The 20,589-nt window shown below is 33.6% G+C and overlaps 2 protein-coding genes across 4 annotated transcripts in view; both read right to left on the bottom strand.

The window, feature by feature from the left end:
- The window catches only part of LOC143911148 (glutathione hydrolase 1 proenzyme-like), a 38,026-nt gene that overhangs the window by 7,357 nt on the left and 10,080 nt on the right, over nt 1–20,589 (bottom strand). For all 3 annotated transcript variants that reach the window (XM_077429910.1, XM_077429911.1, XM_077429912.1), the window contains exons 3-6: nt 11,426–11,644; nt 2,466–2,686; nt 1,868–2,057; nt 4–207 (exon numbers count right to left, since the gene is read on the bottom strand). In XM_077429910.1, coding sequence (XP_077286036.1) covers nt 4–207; nt 1,868–2,057; nt 2,466–2,686; nt 11,426–11,644 — 834 coding nt within the window. The remainder of the gene's footprint in view (nt 1–3; nt 208–1,867; nt 2,058–2,465; nt 2,687–11,425; nt 11,645–20,589) is intronic.
- LOC143911155 (uncharacterized) lies at nt 4,305–6,314 on the bottom strand. The gene has a single exon (XM_077429922.1). It carries the CDS (start codon nt 4,785–4,787, stop codon nt 4,578–4,580), a length of 210 nt encoding a protein of 69 aa, XP_077286048.1. The 5' UTR covers nt 4,788–6,314; the 3' UTR covers nt 4,305–4,577.

Here is a 20,589-nt window from a genome sequence, read left to right as displayed (position 1 = left end):
TACTTGTATTGCTCGAGATCCTCCCTTGTAATAATACTGCCAGCTTCCTTCAATTCTTCGGCAAATTTTGTAGCAAGTGAGCCATTGTATAATTCATTTCCACCTTTTTCTGCTATTATTTTTAATGTATTACAATACGCCGTACTTGGTTTAATCGTTTCACCTTTATTTTTCAATGTATGTGTGTTGTTATTGTAAAACATTTCTCTGTTAAAAAAACAACTTTACATTTTAATACGAATAAATAGTATACATATATATAAAATTTACGAAGTGGGATCCTATCATATTTTCATTATCAAATTTCACTATAAATAATAATGTAATTTTAATTAAATTATTCTGAAAGCGTTTAAAAAAAATAATAATAGCACATCCATTGAATGCCAATGAGTCAAGTTCCAGTTTTAGATGTAAAAAAATGAACATTAAAATGGAACTTTTCATGCTAAACATTGAACATTTCCTTGCATATACATTTTATTTTTTAATATTAAAATTTTTTTATTACTTTCTTTGTATATTATATTAAACTAGTGTTGTGCCCGTTGATTTCAGAAAGGAATTTATACACGGATTAAAATAAAGTTATATCATACATATGTATATATATAATATCGCTATTCTGTGTCTGTTTGTCTGTCTCTGTATCTGAGATAACACTCGCCGTACTATAATAGTAGTTTCGTCACAGCTAAACCTCTGCCAACAAAACGTACGAATATAACAACAAAAGAAAAACTTATATACATGTATATATATATATATATATATATATATATATATATATATATATATATATATATATATATATATATACTGTTTGCTACCGATGTTTCCTATAGGCAAATAGACGGCGCCAAGTCTCTGAGCATTTACCGCCATCTATTGAAAGTTTATTGAATTAATTAATTTTTCTATTGGTGTTTTATATTGTTAACATGTACATAGGTAGGTAAGTAGTTTTTACCATTTTTTTTCCATATCAAACAATTAAATATAAATATTAAATTAAATATATTTGAAAAAAATTAGACCGCGTGCTGATCGAACACAGAACCACACATTTATTTTAATTTTTTTTTATTTAATAACTTAATATGCCAACACCATAGAAGTAGAATGCATAGAATGGTCATTGTTAACAAAAGTATCGTCTAAAAGCGAGCCATCGAAGAGAGAGACGGAAAGTCAGAAGAGAGACAAGAGAGAGAGAGAGAGACGAAGTTTGGCAAACAATGAACAAACTCTGCCGCGCAGAGTTTTTGTAGCAACATTTTTGGAGGCTGAGAGCGATTTTATGCATTCTACTTCTATGGCCAACACCCATACGATATTTCATCGGGTACAACACTAGTATTATATATAAACATATAATGTAAAGTAATTTAAAGGCGCACGTATGAATCATAAAAAGTTGAGTGCGCGCATTACACGCTCACCAATCCAACCCGTTGACCCGTTCGAAATCATGAATTAATGCGTGTGTGTCTGGCTTCGTGGATGTGTGTAAGTGTGTACGCTCCCGTCGCTCGGCCTGACGTCGCACATATCAGATGCTCCACACACCCCCCCCCCCTCCCACCCACTTCACCGTTTCCCCGCATCTCTTCGACACGATCGCAAGTCACATCCCAATAGCGGATGCTTAAACTGCACCCATTGGTCAGAATGACGATACGCTCCTCTAATTGGTCAAATGTCGACGCGTCCGCCACATACGTACATACATACATACATACACACATCACGTCCGTTTTTATATATGTATATTATTATTATATTGAATATCTACACATTAAAGTATATATGAAATTCGAATGTTTAACTCGGAATATTTTCCCGTACGTTTAATATAAATAAGAACCTTAAATTTGAATCTCCTAAAATTCCTGCACTTTTTGGCAAACTGTCCCATTGGGATTTGGTCATCATGTACCCCGTCTCGCATAGTTTGAGGGTCGGCGCTATTAAATCTTTCCATGGTAAAACACCGAATCTTTGGTATGCTTCCCAATAGCCCAACAACTCTCCAGGCACCGCAACAGACAGCGGACCTGAAAACAAGAATTGATAACATGTTTTTGAACTACAATGTGTGTACATTAATTTTAAAATACACATGTATTCATTCGCAAAGGCGCAATATAGATATGTATGCATTATAAAAAGTTGTATTTATTTAAAATATGTGTATGTTTTATATTTATTTAAACAACATTGTTATTAGTTAGTGAAGACACCGCATCGCTATTCTGCATGTAAATTTACACAGATGATTCGGTATACATTTCAAAATTGCTATGACAATGTTTTCGAACGCTATAGTTTGTTCAACTGTGAACTACATATTTATTATTCTATAAAAAGAAAAGTCTCATCGATCCGTATGAATTCCTTTGTTATTTGTTGCCGATTCCTCGTTTATATCTTATCCATGCATATCACACACATGTATGAATTACCTTGTTTTGCAGCTTTCGGATTATCTTTGTACATGTCTTTGGATGCAGCCAAAGGAGCTACTTCGCGTGCGTTTAGAGTTATCGCTTGTCTTGTTGATTTCGTGTAAATAGTCATCAGAAATCCTCCGCCCAGGCCCATGCTGTGCATATTCACCACGCCGTTGCAAAACATAGCAGCTATCGTGGCATCGATGGCTGATCCATTTCGTTTCAGAATATCCCTGCAATACATTGAAGTAATGTTATGTTGTTGCGAAAGCAAACGAGGCAATAAGTCGATAAGAATAATCTGTTTGTTAAAAATAATATTCGAAAGCAACAATGTTTTGCTTATCAAATGTTTTGATACCAGGTTGGGGTTATTTAGGGTTATCCATTTGATTTTGTTTCCACGTGACACAATTCTGTTTGTGTATACATTTTAATGCAAAATTAATGATAAAAGTAATTGCTGTATCTCCGGAAACGGAAACTTTGGTTTACCAGGTGGGTAATAAATGTGTATAAATTTATTGTAAAAATAAATATAACAAACGGACGAATATTTGATTATAGTACAATCTTGTTATAAGGACTTTTAAGAACTTATATTATTATAATAAACTGAAATGGAAATTGCTGTTCAGTAATTTAGCTCAAGAATAATAATACATTATATAATATTTCGGAATTTTAGTGTATTTTTTTGCAATTAGCAATTAATACTTTGATAAATAACAGCAGAAGAAGTCGGGTGATAACAAATATGAAAATTTACTAAATGTTTTTGTTTTTCAACAAAAACAATGAAAATTGATAGCAGAAATAATTGATATTTAATCATTTCAATAATTCAAAATAAAAACATTTCAGAAATAGAGTTGTCTTTGTAATAAAAATGCAAAACAACTAGAACAAGATCTCCGAAGGTCACTTACAAGTGTTTTGTCAAACAAAAAAAAAAATCATTGATACGTATTTCAATATGAAATGCAGCTTCCGAATTTTTGATATTCGATTCTAATTAATATGCGTAGGAAAGTATGTATGCTCTATTGCCAAAAGCTGTCGGGCGGTTAAGTATAGTTGTTTGACTTTAAAACTGGTTTTCTCGTTCACAATGTCAAATATAAAGTGGAAAATTGGGCATAGGAGAGTGAGGTATAAAAAAATATGAAAACAATCATTCAACGTTTTATATATATTTTTATTTATACATATGTATGCGTGTGTATACACAAACGAAAATCTTAAAAAGATAAATCATCACATTATATAAAAAATAATGCTATAACAAATGACCAATTTACTCTTTATCAATAATAAAATACATCAAAAAAAAATTCACACTCATTCTACATAGATAACTTCAACTGCTAAATTTACCATTCACGCAATTTACAAAGAAATACACAAAAATATTCTTTTTTTAATATCACAAAAGTTAATATTGCACCGTGAGAAATTCGCGCAAACAAATCAATTTGCTTGCACTGTTTCACATCAGTCTATGCGACGACGTTAGAGGCTACAATAAAAAAAAAAAATTCGAGCAATATAATATTACCAATCAATCGCTGTAATTATGTAGATCTTCACACCGAAAAAAAGTGACTCCATTTTGTTTTTTCTTTTCAAATACGCCATTTTGGGCGTTTGGACTTAAATATTGCAACTAACGTCAAACAATCGTATTATTTTAACAATAATAACACAGTTTTTTTTATTACTTTTAATAAATAACCCCTCCCCTTATACAATAATAATAATAATAAAATGCAAACAAAACAAACGTCGAAACTGTTTTAAAGCGCTCTCATACACATATAGAGCAGACCTGTCAGACATTTTGTTTGTTTGTTTGTTTGTTTGCTGTTGTTGTTGTTTTTGTTTCGATTAAATTAACGTTCGACGACTAGTGGTGGTGGTGGTCTTCAAGGTGAACGCAATCGCCAGCACGCCGGTGCGCCATTACGCCTCTTCGCAAAACGGCACAATATTACGTCACCGCGTCGTTTCAACTCAATATTTATAAACACCGTTGTTAGGTTGGCAGCGGCGAGGATTAGGATTAGGATTGCGATCGGGATTGGGTTGTGGGATTGGGTTCGGGGTGACGGCAAGAAGGGGTGACTAGTTCTTGGGCTTGGTTTCGGTCTTCTTGTTCTGCTCCGTGTTGACCAACTTGGTGAGGATCTTGCGCGAGTGTCCCGACGGATCGTGGTGGTTGGTGTGGACGTTGACCTCCTTCTTGGTCCTCTGCTTGCCGCTGTGCGCCGAATGCACGTGCTTCTCCACCTCGTAGTTGTAGTGCTCGTACTCGTCGTAGTTCTCTTCGGCCATGGCTGCTATTTTGAAACGAAGACGCGCGAAGCAAACTGCGATGCAGGTCGTGTATCGACCGACACTGTTGCCAGCTGGCGGGGTACGTTTATATATACCTTTGCTGGCGCATGCGCACTATTCAACCTCTTGAGGCGCGCGTCAACAAAAAACATATGATAGCCGCGCGGCTTGGAAAAAAACGCACGCCTTTATTATTATTCGAGAGTCGTATTTTTCGGCGCGGAGTCGCAACCGCGTGGCGAAGACTGCGCCGGTCCATTTTGTCAAAAACCATGCACACAGCATAAACTTGGCCAAGTGTCAGATTGATTGGTGATTCAAGGTCAAATTTAGACACGGCGAGGCCTAAAGACAAAGACCTCGATAAATGCGGTCCTGCGATTGAATCCTATTGGATTCTGGTTAGAATGTTTTCATATGAAACCAGTGGCGTAACTATAAAAATTGGGTTCGGTGATTACACTGAGCAACAAAAAATCACGTTTTTGAGTATATACATATGAGCCGTTATATTTTAAAGTGGCGGAAGTCCAATTTTCAGTTACAAAAACTGTTTGTAACTGGAAAATTCTGTTTGACTTAATTCACATCTTGTTATCACTTTTTTTTTTTTTTTTTTTTTTTACATATATACCAGGAAGGCCTTACAGGTAAATCCCAATGCGCCTTCCTGGCCAATTACAAATACAAATACAGCATTTTTATTATAAGTCGTTGAATTGCGAGACACTGAAAAAACTGACATCTATGAATTGTACATAAATTTTTATTGTACATCAATCAAATTTTTCAAATAGTGGTGACATATGTAGTAGGTAGGAAGGATTTTTAGCCAATTTTTTTTTCCGGGAACCGTTTCAACAATGAAATCAGAGAAAATTGGCAAACTCTGATAGGAAACGATCAACCTGGAGTCACAAATCCAGGTCTGACCAACAGCATACTCTGAAAAATTCATTTTCATTCAGGGATAGAACCCGGCACCTTCTTGACGGTAAGCAGAAGCTTAACGTCCGAGCTATGCTGCTGGCTTTTAATCCAAAATGTCCAGAAAAAGCGTCCGCGCGAAAATGTCAAATGTCCGCGCGAAAAAGCAGAATAAACGTACCAAAATGTGATATTTCTCGAAATGAATTAAAGTTGGAATTATGCAACTTACATTTGTGTAAATATATATTTTTGTACATTTTTATAATAGAAAATTTAGAAATTTTATTATTTTTTTACTCCAAAAGTAACCAACTAAAATATAATTTTCCGAAATTTAAAAATATGTATATTCAAAAAAAAATTATTTTATTTTAAACGTGTATATTTTATCATTAATATTGTTCTAAATTACCCAATTATTAGAAGAATTAAATTAATATAATTAATTGAGTTAATGATGTGCTCTTTAAACCGATTTAAAATTTTATATGTACAGAGATCCATTCACTGATTTTACTTAATCATAATCGGTAATTTTACTAACTTTGACCCACTGAATTCGAATATGATAATTATTTTTGTTGGTTGGTGATCGTTTACGAGATATGAGCGTTTAAAAAAATGCGCGATTTTTACAGTTTTTAGGCTTTTGCAGCAAATGTTTTGCCGGGTGTGCGTGCTACCATTCAAATATATAGGTTTAATAAATGCATCTGGCAGCCGAAAAGTCCATCATACTAACGAGAACTCGAGTGTCAAATATTCCATATTCGCGATTTTCATGGCAAAAATTGTCTTTTGGGCGATCGCAATGAGACAATAATCCAATTACCAAAAATTGGGCCCGCATGCGAATGTTATCAAAAGTTCTCCCTTAATAGTTTTTTTTTTTAAATTAAATTGATGATTAACTAGCATAATTTAAATGTTCGTTTTCCTCGCCTTCAAAGTGGCAAATTCTGCAATTACATCTTTCAATGACAGTTTAGAAGCTTCTTCACGTTCAATCGATAATTTTGCTAATTCACTGAGCCTGAGTTGACTCATCGAATTTCTTTTACAGTATTTTATTAAATTTTATTTACTAAAGGTTCGTTCAACACTAGCGACAGTAACCGGCAATGTGAAAAAATAACAAAAAGGCCGTGTACACTTCAACGAATTCACTTTCTACAGAATTATATTTTGAAATTAACAAATCCGAAAACTGTTTAATAGACATTGTTGCATTAAGATCACTCCTTAACTAAGTTATAACTTGACTTCTAAGACTTTTATTTAAAAACCTAAAAGGCCCGCATGCACCGCATGCCCTTCAGGCATAGTAGTTACGCGCCCGTGTGAAACACTGTCGGACTAAAACATATCGATGTGCATATTTACTAAGACACTTAAAGTAGTATGGAACGCTGTATGATCGAGGAAAGAAAGGAAGCGGAACACGTTGGTGACAAGGGTACTAGGACATAATGAATAGAGTAAAAATACTGAAATGGAAATGGGCGGACCACGTGGCTAGAATAGTGGCCGAAAGGTGGACAAAAGAAGTGCTTGAATGGTACCCGAGAGAATAAAATGAAGGCCGCAGGGAAGTTGAGTTGACAAAATTAGGAAAATGTGTGTGGTGAGATGGATGAGAGTTGCGCAAACAGAGACGAATGGAAACGTGTTGGAGAGGCCTTTATCCAGCAGTGGATGGCGAATGGCTGTAGATGATAATTTACCAAGATTTTTTTGCTAGGGTAGAATTTCTACAATTTGAATAACAAAAATACATTTTCTAGTATTAAAATTAAAATTTAAAAGGCAAGTAAAATTTTCCACGTGGTCGCAATGATTTCTATTTCTGGTTATTTCATCCCACTCGAGAAAGGTCCTTAATCCTTCACATAAGAAGACAAAACCATCGCAGCAGACAAGTAAAATATGTACTAAAATATATAATTCATATTGTTTACGATTTAGAAAGTAAAGAAAGAAGCGTAGCGCAACACATGCCACATCATACATATCATTATATATAAATTTACAGCATTTTTACAGCAAACGAACGAATATATGTACATAATTCCATCAAACACAACAAGACATTGTTGAGGTGAATTTGTAAATTGCATGACAAATTCAGTTCGAACGAATACATATTGCGCATAACCGGTTTATTATTGCGCAATTGTCATCATCTCATCGCACATGTTCAAATTTGTACTATCAGCATGATAATATTATCGAGAATTTGACTTTCGTCGAACTATGATTATATACGATTACCCAATGTAAACATGAAATTTTGAAATATTTACATCTGTATAATATTTCACAAAATCGTGAAATATTTTTCAACGCGAAGCACTGAGTCAGCACATCAACACTAAGCGAATGTGTATCGATAAATAAAATATGACGATTTTACTGTATACTATCATACATATTAAAAATACTCTATCCTCACAATGTTTGTAAGCAAAGCGATGTATAGCAGGTGTCTGTATATTTTGGAGCACAATAAATCCTATGACCCACTTTTGTGCTGAAATTTAAAATTCTATATAGGAAATAGGGTGACCATATTTCCCAGGACGCAAAACGGGATGCTCCGTAAAAAATTAAAGAATGTGTTGCACGTCTAAAATTTTACACATTTTCCTTCAAATAACCATCTATATATACATACATATATAGTATATTGTTAAGGAATTATAATTTTTTGCAGAACGTTCATATATACAGGGAAAATAGAAACAAAAGAAAAAAAAAAGTTGGAAGTTTTTTCTTGAAACGTGTAAAATTAACAAACAAAATTACTACAAATTTTCCAAAAAGATACCGGTTTCTTTTAATTGAAAAATTTATGTGCAACTGAAAATTGTCATTTCTTCTTTTTTTTCTTACTCATTATAAAATAGTATTAACAGTAGGAAAAAATCCCAAGTGAAAATACGTACTTTTCACTGGAAGACTACTTAGAGGGATTTGAAAGCTGAAAAGTACTACAAATGAAAGATAAAATACCCGACTATAGATTCCAATATTCATTTTGAACAGGAAATTGACAGATTTTGAGACATCAACCGAACAACACCAAGATATAGACAAACCGCGCGATTTAAAAAACTCATATGTATGAATCTCGAGCCAATCAACATTTTTTATTACCAGATTCGTGTTCACTGGGCATAGATCTATAAGAAAACTCATATCTCGTCTCTGAACAAAAAAAAAGTCGTCATTTGTCGAACAGTGTAATATAACTTGGCAGAACGCACAATTCTTTATGAGAAGAAAATGAAACAATATAATTTATATATAATATGATATTGTATTTTACAGTTATTAAAAAAAAACATGTAAAGTGAATGATGTAACAATTTTTTTAAATGTTACTTTAAAATGAATATGTTGTATGTTTATTATACATATTGTACTTGGAAAACAAGGATAAATATGGAAATATTTATCACGGATAAATATGGACAAAACGGGACAAATCAAACAATTTTACGAAAACGACTGGACGAACGCAAAGCACGTACAAACGGTACTGTTCCATCCAAAACGGGACGCATGGCCACCCTACGTTTAACCAACTATATATATTACATATTGAAAAATAATATCGAAAAGTATACACGCGAGCGATGAAAATTTCTAAGATTGAACATGGAAGATTTAGAAAATACTGCAGCAACAATGTTGGTAGATGAAAAGGTGGACATACATACGTATTTAAACATTTCCAAACTATTTTCGACTTAAAGTATATTTAAAAAATTGCTTTACCACAGAAGCATGAAAATATGGAAAACTGAAAACGTATCGAAATATATCATATGGATAATAAATGGAATATTAAATCGAAATATAGATAAAATATTTTCTCAAATGTTACATAAAAGCACACGCAAAAATACGAAGCATAAACGTTTCACAATATATGCCGTGATGGTGAAATACTGTTGATGATGTATAAGGTACACTCATCAAAGTTATTCAGTGATAACAACATTGTATTGTGCGTAGACGTATTTTTTCAAGAGTACCATTTATCGGCCCAGCAAAATAGCCGTATTTCCAGACAAATTAGGTATTTATCTCGACATTATATGCAAACGACCATGTTTAAAACATTTCGCCCTGTAAATAAAAAGAGTGCCCCTATCTAAAATAGCTCGCACGACCCAATCGGTGTCCGCCCGGCAGTAACAAAAATAAAATTTGACAAAAATAAATACCGACCCTAACAATCTAATCTTAAATGAACAAAACCAACCCTAACTTAACCTAACCTAACCTAACCCTAAATAAATAAGTGTTGGCTGCTAAGATATTACGGGTTCGGTGATTATTGGTTACAAAGTGCTCGCCCAAAAGCCACTAAAATCTCTATAACGTAACATCTGACAGCCGAAAAGTCCATCATACTAACGATAACTATCATACTAACGAGAACTCGAGTGCCGAATATTCCGTATTCGCGATTTTCATGGCAAAAATTGTCTTTTGGGCGATCGTTATGTGACTAATAATCCAATTATCAATATTACGATGTGCGGACCATGAAGAGAGTGGGAATGGACAGGAGCGGGGCGACGCGCTATCATCTAACTGTCAACAATTATAATTTCACTGATAGGTACCAATGAAAATGTAATTGGATATGATTTCACTGAACTATACCAAGTGCAAATGTAACTGGTCATGCTTTCACTGAAAATTCAAATTTTATTTTTGCTACTGGCAACCCATTTGACGTCGATTGGGTCGTGCGAACTATTTTAGAGATGTTAATTTGGGTTCGGTGATTATTGGTCACAAAGCACTCGCCCAAAAGCCACTAAAATTTATATAACGGAATATCTGGCAGCCAAAAAGTCCATCAAAGTAACGATAACTATCATACTAACGAGAACTCGAGTGCCGAATATTCCGTATTCGCGATTTTCATGGCAAAAATTGTCTTTTGGGCGATCGTTATGTGACTAATAATCCAATTATCAATATTACGATGTGCGGACCACGAAGAGAGTGGGAATGGACAGGAGCGGGGCGACGCGCTATCATCAATGCGACGCGGAACCAATGAAAATGTAATTGGATATGCTTTCACTGAAAAGTCAAATTTTATTTTTGTTATTATTGGTCACAAAGCACTCGCCCAAAAGCCACTAAAATCTCTATAACGGAACATCTGTTAGCCAAAAAGTCCATCATATTAACGATAACTATGTATCATACTAACGAGAACTCGAGTGCCAAATATTCCGTATGCGCGATTTTCATGGCAAAAATTATCTTTTGGGCGATCGAAATGTGACTAATAATCCAATTACCGTTAATTTGACATTAAATATCGTTTGGACATACTATGTCGAGTAATTTATTATACAGCCGTGCCGAGAATATTATCCCGTTGTATTGTACGCAGACGTATTTTTTAAAAAGTAAGGGTATAATCTCAACTATGTAAATATGATTTTATCCTTTGAATGGATATTTTTCCATGATCAGAGATCCTTGTGTAATCGTTTTGTTTTTGTTGAGTCACAGACGAGGCGTAGCGAAATCGAATTGAACAAGTCGAGCATTCAACACGCGAGGTAGACAGCCGGCCATGACACTAATTGTAATCACGGTCTCTGTTTACACCGGTCTGCAGTGTCTCCTCGTCTGTGGCGATAAGAGGATGTTAATCTCGACGAATTTACCTGCCAATGTCTGAACATGGTGGTCCATCGGTGCACACAGCTCCAGTTTTGAAGGTGTGTAAGATTGAGTTGGACGCAGGTAGGGGTTCTTCTGGATCTGGCGGTGTGAACAGGATTTTTCCTTTCTTCGCTCCCGACACGGTGAAGTAGACAGCGAGAGCGATGCATAATATAATGATGAACACTATCACAATTATGTTGTACTTTTTGTTTTCAGGCCTGAAATAAAAACGTAACCAGGTGAGTAAACAGTGTGCAAGTATATATGCAAGTTTATTTATTTATTTTTTTACATATATAAGAAGGCCTTACAGGTAAACCTCAATGCGCTTCCTGGCCAATTACAAATTACAATTACAATGTAGCATTTTTATATAAATCACTGAATTACGAGACACTGAAAAACTCGCAAATCAATGAGACATCTATCAATTTGTACACAAACTTATTTATTGCACATTAATTAATAACAAAGTATAGGTGACATATCGTATAGGAGGGATTTTTAGCCAATTTTTTCCGGGAACCGTTTCAACAATGAATTTAGAGAAAATTGGCAAACTCTGATAGGAAACGATCAACCTGAAGTCACAAATCCAGGTCTAACCAACAGCATACTCTGAAAAATTCATTTTCATTCGAGGCCCGTCCCTGGGATCGAACTCGGCGCCTCTCGACGCTAAGCAGAAGCTTAAGAGGGCTGTACACCCGAAACCTTAAATTTGTTATTGTTCCTTTCTTCGATATATATATTGAGTGTATGTATATAATGAGTGAATGCGACAATATATATCAATATATATATATTGAGTGAATGCGACAGTTGCGCTTCGACCAGATAAAACGTATTTTAAATTGACAAAATCGAGGTTTCGTATTCTCCTATTTTCTCCTCCAAAACTGGACCAATTTAAAAAAAAAATCATTATCGGTATGATAAAGATACTTTCTGTGCATCTATCGGCGTATTTTTTTTTAAATCGACCGTTAAATAAGCACGCTGGACTCGTTTCGTGGGTGTAAAAAAGAGGCGATTTTATATATGTTTGGCGGCTCCTTGCTCCTATAAAAAATAATTAATCAAAAAAATAAAGCGATAGATGCACCCCAATGGTAGATATCCATAGCATATTAAAAAACAATTTCTCTAGTGCCATAATTGAGGAAGGGAGAAGTATAGTACGTTTGTATGGACAAGGCGCTGCTGTCCAGCCCTCTTAACGACCGAGCTATGCTGCTGGCTATGCTATTTATGGAGGGGAATGTTAAATTATTCATATATGTACATATGTCTAATGTGTAATTTATCTTTAGACGATTGCATAATGTGCACATTCAACGTTGGGGGAATATTACACTGCCAAAATGTGAATATTTCTGGGATTTACCTGGTGATTTTCTGTAAAAATGAACAAAAAAAAGTTGACTTAAAAAAGTGTTGAATATGCGCATTTTAAGCTTGGAAACCAATTATTAACAAGATTTGCTTCGTTTGCGGCCTTGGTACAATTTTAAGGGGGCTTTTCATATGCTTGTATGTTTGTACGTATGTAAAAATACTTAAAACAGTAAGTGAAAATTAAAGATTTAATTTGGGGAAAATTTAAATGCGCGTTTTATAAGACAAATGCGCATTTATCGTATTATCGAAGAAAAAAGCGTAAATCAAAAAGTATCTTTTTTTAGTAGAGACGATTGAAGTTTGAATGTGCTGAACACTTCCCTGCAAGTGAAAAATGACACTATTGGCCTGTGTGTCAAGCTTGAACTAGACAAATGACTTTCCGGACTGACGATATGTACATATGTACATATATCGTAAGCATTTTATAAAATTTGTGTGAATTAAAAATATATCATAACATTTAAAACATAGATAAAGTAATAAGTGTACTATTAAACAAATTTTCTTATATACATATTACAAAAAAAAACAACAATTGAAAAAGAATATCACTAAATTATAAAAACAAAAGAACACATAAAAAGTGTGTTCATTTATATACCTTCAATATAATATTTGTACACTTAAAAAAATAAAATAAGAAACAACCTCTGATAAATAAATAAAAAAATTACAAATCCATTGTTTTAATTAGGTCAGAATTTTAATATCAAATGCGGGCATTCGATAGGCCACTTTCTTAATAGAAAGAAATATAAGCCCACTTTAGGGGTCAATGAAGTCGACCAATAAAGCCCTCTACATTGGGCCACCACCCCCTCCCCCAACGAATACAGTCTGAGAGATTCTTTCGTCGGAGAAATAAAATAGATAATAAATAATAAATATAAAGCAACCTAAAATGAATGAAATGCGCATTAACACAGAGCATTAAGCATCTCGCATATATGTATGTACATATGTAGGATCGGCAACGTCTCAACCTGCAACCGTCCAAGTTGGCCCACTTTGTATAATAGGTGTTTAATCTTTATAACTGGCGAGTTAACAATTAGTGAATTAAACTGCAAATTTACTGTACATATGTACATAGTTGAAATCATGTACTTAGTTTTTCAATTCTATCTTAAACGGCACATTTTTTAATTGTTAAATGATCGAAATATTTGTTTTTCATTTCATACTTACTACAAATAAAATATCGCTCAATGTAACATTTCTTTAATGCGCAAATGATTCGTTCTAAGGAGCAAAGTTATTTTTTAAATGCACGTCTAAATCGTATCCATTTTATTTCTCTGCGTTAGTATAAAAAAATCTGTGTTTCATTTAACATTCAGTTTCGTTAAGATATTGGAATCGATTTTTTATCCACTTTAATCCAACCGATTTTCTTGAAATTTTGCGTTCATGCAGATTTACGTTGACAATAAAACATTCTATCAAAATTTGAGTCGATTTCTTCCTCGTTATCTACAAAGTCTTCAAACCGTCAGTGAAAGTTACATATGCTACATACTAAATGCTATCAGTGTATGTATTTACTTGGTTACCATATCAATAAATCAACATTCGATAGTTGCATTATAAAAAATTGTAAACATGTGGTGTTTTTGCAATAGTCGTGGGAATTAAACTATGTAACTTATTTAAAGTGTTTTTACACAGTACTATTTTTATTTACAAAAATTTAATTACATGGAGGTTTGAAGATGATTGCGCTTCCTCAGATAATAAAAGGAAATTCGTCAAGTTCGTTCGCGTAGATTTATATAATAATTTATACGTTTACAGAAAAGGTAATCCTAAACCTTGTATGTATTCACTTGTTCCTTCCATACATGGTCAATGATATTATCAATATTCAATAGATTGTATGTGATGCACTTCAATGAGGCTTTGCCTTGATTGCATGACTTTGTTCCAAATGGTGCAATTTGAATGGCAACCCAATGAAGCCGCGCTGACGGTAATTGGATTATTAGTCACATTGCGATCGCCCAAAAGACAATTTTTGCCTTGAAAACCGCTAATACGGAATATTTGGCACTCAAGTTCTTGTTAGTATGATAGTTATCGTTAGTATGATGGACTTTTCGGCTGCCAGATGTTCCGTTATAAAGATTTTAGTGACTAATGGGCGAGCGCTTTGTGACCAATAATTACCGAACCCGCGCTAACAATGTCGCGCTGAAATAGCCGTGCAGAACAAAAGCTAATTCCTATATATTATATTGTATATCCAATAAAAATTAAAACATACTCATAAAACAATAACAAAAAAAGTTTTTGCAAGAGGCTAATCAGGGGCTTCATACCTTAATATTTATGTAATACGTTGGTTTCTGATTTTAATGAAAATAATTGAAAATTATTTGTTTTCAAAAGTATCAAAAACACCGAACTCTAACGGAATATAAAGTAAATGCCGACAAAAGGCAAAATTAAAATTAACGTCCGATGCTTTGCTCAATATTTCGAGTCCTTAAAATAGTTGCGTTCGGTTGCATACAGTTAAATATATGTACGAGTCTTCTATAACTTCTGTTCTATTAAATCAAAATTAATTGTGTTGTTTTGCGCGGGACGGCATTGACAGGGTTGTTCTGCGCGGCAATGTCTTGCGCGGCTTTGTCGTGTCACCAATTAGAATATGTACATATTTAGGTGCCCGGTGCTGCCTAAATCTAAAATAACTCCCTGCTATTTCCATTGAATACAATTAAGTATGATACACACCTACCTAAATAATCATAATCAGAATGACAGACATACTTTTCTTTTACAATTCATTGTTTAAAATCTGTTGTCATTAATAGAATTTCAAAAATTTTAATTGCCAATGCTATAACAACGTAGGTGTGCTATTTGTTTACTTGTCATGTGCAATCAATGTTTTCTTATCACAAAACGTGCATTAAAACAATTTTTGATTAGATTTATTGTCACAGGCCAGTTCAAATGAGTATGTTTACATTTTTAGTATGTACATTTTAGTATTCAAATGAGTATGTTTACAACAACAATAATTAATGCTTTTCATACGATAACATACATATCTATTAAAAACAATGCATGCACAATGTTGCATATTACAAAGTGCAATAAAAATATTGTGCCATGTAATTTATGTACATATTATTATTACGTACGTACGAAATCATAATATGTACGTACGTACGTATGATTATAGTACGACAGGCGTGTTAAAATATAAAATACTAGTTGTTTCACCCGGCTTCGCTCAGTGTTTATAATATAAACAGCTTAAAAATGGCGAATCTAATAGTAAATATTAATTTGTTTTTTTATTCAATTTATATTAATCGAAAAAAAAAATCGACCTTCGAAATCGAAAAATCTGGCCTTTGCCCCCGGCGCCCCCCGACACCCCGGGGGCTCCCGTCCTCATGTCGTCATGGAAACTTTCCCAACAATTCCCAACCAACATTACATATTTACATACAAAGTCTCTTTCAAACACACTATCTAAAACTATAATATTGTAACGTGGGAATATGAGAGAGAGTATTCACTGTCTAAGTGCATTCGTGGGTGAATAATAGAGACCCCGGATTAGGCAAACAGGACTCAGTAATTGCCCGAACAAAACATACGCTAGAGTTCTCATAGACCCGGGCGAGTGTGTGCGTAAACAATGGACTCACCACGGTAGACCTTTACGTGTCTAGACAATAGATACATAAATGGATCGGGGAAGCTGTGGTGTGCAACTTGTCCTTTATGAGGAGGTACAAACGGTAGACTAGATTATTCTTGAGTGAGGAGTGGTTTGTTTGGACCTCCCGAATCGTTGAATAAATGCTGTGAAGTAACTTTGGCCTTTCATTTGGATCCTGAAACCACTCCTACGTAAAAATCATACATATGATAGCGCTATTCTGTGTATCCGTGTGACTGTGTGCAATAACGCTCGCCGTACTATAATAGTTGTTTCAATTCGTCATATGTACGATAATACACTGCCAGAAAAACATACGAATATAATACGAATATAATAACAGATAAAAAAAACTTATATATATACTGTTTGCTACCAATGTTTCCTGTAGGGCTATAAGTCTCTGAGCATTTAGCGCCATCTATTGAAAATTTATTTATTTAATTAATTTTTCTATTGGTTTTACAACACTTTTATTTTGAAGTTCTATCTTTTCAGAATACGTTTGTATTGTTAAATACAGTGCCGGCCTTAGACCCGATGGCCCCCTAGGGCAATTTTTTCTAAGCGCCCCTAGAAAAAAAATATATAAAATGGGTTACCATCCTCCTTTTACCGGGCTTGGGCCGACAGCAAAGGGGTTAACAAGGTTTCCCAAGCCTAGGTGAAGCTAAAAATAAATAAATAAATAAAATGATATTTCAGAAGTGATCTTTCGGAGCCTTTATTTCAGCAAAATCTTTAAAGTTTTCAATTGTTTAAAGTTTTCGCTTGAAAAATCAAGATTTTCAGCGATATCATTTTCAATAGATCGAGTTTCAAAACTGGAAAGTCTATTTTGTGACATTGTAGACCAGAGGTAAGTTTGAATTAATTTAAATTTCAAAAACAACGTTCACCACTTGCTAGTTTCAGGCAGTGTCGGGAAAAATTCGCTTAACAACCCAAATGTACGGATATAATTTTTGTAAATTATGCTGTTTTATAAAATTTAATACAATAAGTAGATTAATTTTCTTTGAACTTTATTTGAAAGAAAAACTAAATTATTAAGTTCTTAAATTAATAAGCCTTCACCCCATGAATAGAATTTGCAGAGTACAAATTTGTACTGTGCAAAAGTTTGAGCTTAGAAAGTAGAGGCCTTTGGCGCTCTAATCTAAAATTTTGTAGAACCTTTGGCGCTCTAATTTTAAATTTTAAAGCGTCTTCGGCGCATCGAGGGGCGCCCGATCCAGCCCCCCCTAAAACCAGCACTGGTTAAATAAACATATATATATATATATATATATATATATATATATATATATATATATATATATATATATATATATATATATATATATATATATATATATATATATATAGGACAATTATTTATCACTCTGTTCATATGTAAATACATATATACATACATACATATGTGTATATGTATACTAGTGGGTGTACAGGTTATATCTAGAGTTATGATAGTCACAGTGCTATCCATTGTTCGGCAAACCTTTAACAATGCATTTACAACCTTTGAACAATACACGGCCCCCTCAGGCTCCGGTGACTAGCTTATATCTAAAGATGATTTCAATTTTTATGGATGCATGTATAAATTGCATATACATATTATACATACATACATATGTATATATACTTGTTTACTTCAAATGTCCACATAATTGTATTTTGTAGATAACCTGATGCGATTTGCTATTATTAAACACGATTTAATAGTCATCATAAACATTGACAAAAAAAAAAGTGCTTTTGTTTAGTACATAACCTATTTTAACCCATCTCTATACAATAATATGTATTTATATTTATGTTAAATTTTGTGCACTGAGGTTACTGTCTCTGGTTTTGATGTTGATTAAATTTGCTTCGTTAAATTTTTTTACGAGATAAACTATAATTATTGTAAAATGATGATTTAATCATTAAATAGAAGCCGTCACAGCAATGAAATTAAAATACATACATGTATTATAACATTCAGATCTTAATCTGAATAGAGTTGAATAACATTTCGAATCCCCCAATTTGAATAATAAGTTAGTGTATAAATTTAATATTAACTTACTGTATGTATGTATGTATATTGTAGAATAATAGATGGCACTGTTTTAATATCAGAATAAATATTTAATTATAATGCCATCTATTATTTTGAATACTGAAACATTGAACTGTAAATTTAGGTGTGATACTTGGCTAAAAAAATTTTTTAAATACTTCTTATCCTGATTTCACTGAAAAACAAACATTTTTATTTAATATTTCAATCAGTACAAATGTCATGGCCTAATTTTGAGCTTTTTAAAGATTAATAAGCATTTATTCTTGCAAGTTGTAATTACAAATAGGGAGTAATTAAATTTGTTTCAGTAAAGTCACTTGAATGTGTACATATTCATTTAAATTATGCACTGTTATATGGAAAATTAAATATTATATATATTTCTGATTTAAGGATTGTAAATAGGTTTTTGAGCTCTTTTTCCTATTATGCTGTAGATTAACATTAGAATAATATAATACTATGATTACTAAACAAATGAAATTAAATTGTAAAATAGAAAATGATCAGTAGATCAGTAGCTATTAAAATAGATATAAGATGTATTGTGAACATAATTTCGTAATAATACAAAGCATTTAAAAATCAAAATCAAATATTTCTGAGTCATATTATGTGTTGTAAGGCGGTATTTTCATCAAAACTTCACTATCCACGATGAGAAATACCATTCCAAGTGTTTAATTGACACAAAATGAAACATATTTACACATTGTATAATATCTCACACTTTATATATTTTTTTAATCGCCTTCTTGTCATCGTCAACTTCATCCTCGTCGTTATTTTTCGACGTTTCACCAGTTTTGACGAGTCTCTTGTATAAGCCGATGTTGTATATGGGTCGGTGAAGACCCGAGCACGTTCTCATGCCTCGATATTGTCCGGAAAACCTTTAGATTTTCCATTTAGCCACACGTCAATACCGAACCACCTCATTGAGGGCCGACTGTCTCAAATGGACAACGCGAAAATGCAATCTGGTCGAGGAACGATTACAATTCATGTTTGCGAATGCACACTGCACTGGAGTGCGTTAATGGTTAATTGAGCGACGGGAGACATAACCTGCATTCGTGAAACGACAACACTGAAAATCGATAAGTTGGTAACACAGTTTCATCTCGGAAAATATGCTGAAATTGGCATGCGCACAACACGCTTTCACGAATTATTTAATACGAAATTGGATAAAACATGTGAAATCTCATCGAAATCACAATCCATTTATATCGAGTTTTCGACCAAAAATATTTATGTATTTATTATTAGTGGTTTTACCCGGCTTTGATCGGTATTTGTAATATAAACCGCTTAAAAATGACCAATCTATTTGAATAGTTTTGTTTTATTCAGCCAGCAGCATAGCTCGGTCGTTAAGCTTCTGCTTAGCGTCGAGAGGCGCCGGGTTCGATCCCAGTGTCGGGCCTCGAATGAAAATGCTGTTGGTTAGACCTGGATTTGTGACCTCAGGTTGATCGTTTCCTATCAGAATTTGCCAATTTTCTCTGATTTCATTGTTGAAACGGTTCCCGGAAAAAATTGGCTAAAATCCCTCTTATGCAATATGTCACCTATAATTTGTGATTAATTAATGTGCAATAAATAAGTTTGGGTACAAATTGATAGATGTCTCATTGATTTGCGAGTTTTTTAGTGTCTCGTAATACAGTGACTTACATATATAAAAATGCTGCATTGTAATTGGAATTTGTAATTGGCAAGGAAGGCGCATTGGGGTTTACCTGTAAGGCCTTCCTGGTATATATGTAAAAAATAAATAAATAAATAAAAATAAATTCAAATTTATTTGAATATTCATTTATTTTTGTTTTATTAAATTTAACGTCACGGATTCTACGAACCAACGATAGTTACATACATACAAAGTCTCTTTCGAAATTATATATTACATTCGCCCGCGGTGCCTTCGCCCCCGGAGCCTTCGGTGCCCCCCGGGGCCGGGGGCGAATGTATTTGAATCGAAAAGAAAATATATCGTC

Source organism: Arctopsyche grandis, chromosome 4 (assembly GCF_051622035.1).
Source record: "Arctopsyche grandis isolate Sample6627 chromosome 4, ASM5162203v2, whole genome shotgun sequence".
In the NCBI taxonomy this organism is placed as follows: domain Eukaryota; kingdom Metazoa; phylum Arthropoda; class Insecta; order Trichoptera; family Hydropsychidae; genus Arctopsyche; species Arctopsyche grandis.
The sequence above is the reverse complement of the archived record's forward strand: the minus strand, read 5'-3'. Positions and strand labels throughout refer to the sequence as shown.

Coding starts and splice junctions, on each gene's coding strand:
- LOC143911155 (XM_077429922.1), bottom strand. CDS start 4,787: ATGGCCGAAGAGAACTACGACGAGTACGAGCACTACAACTACGAGGTG.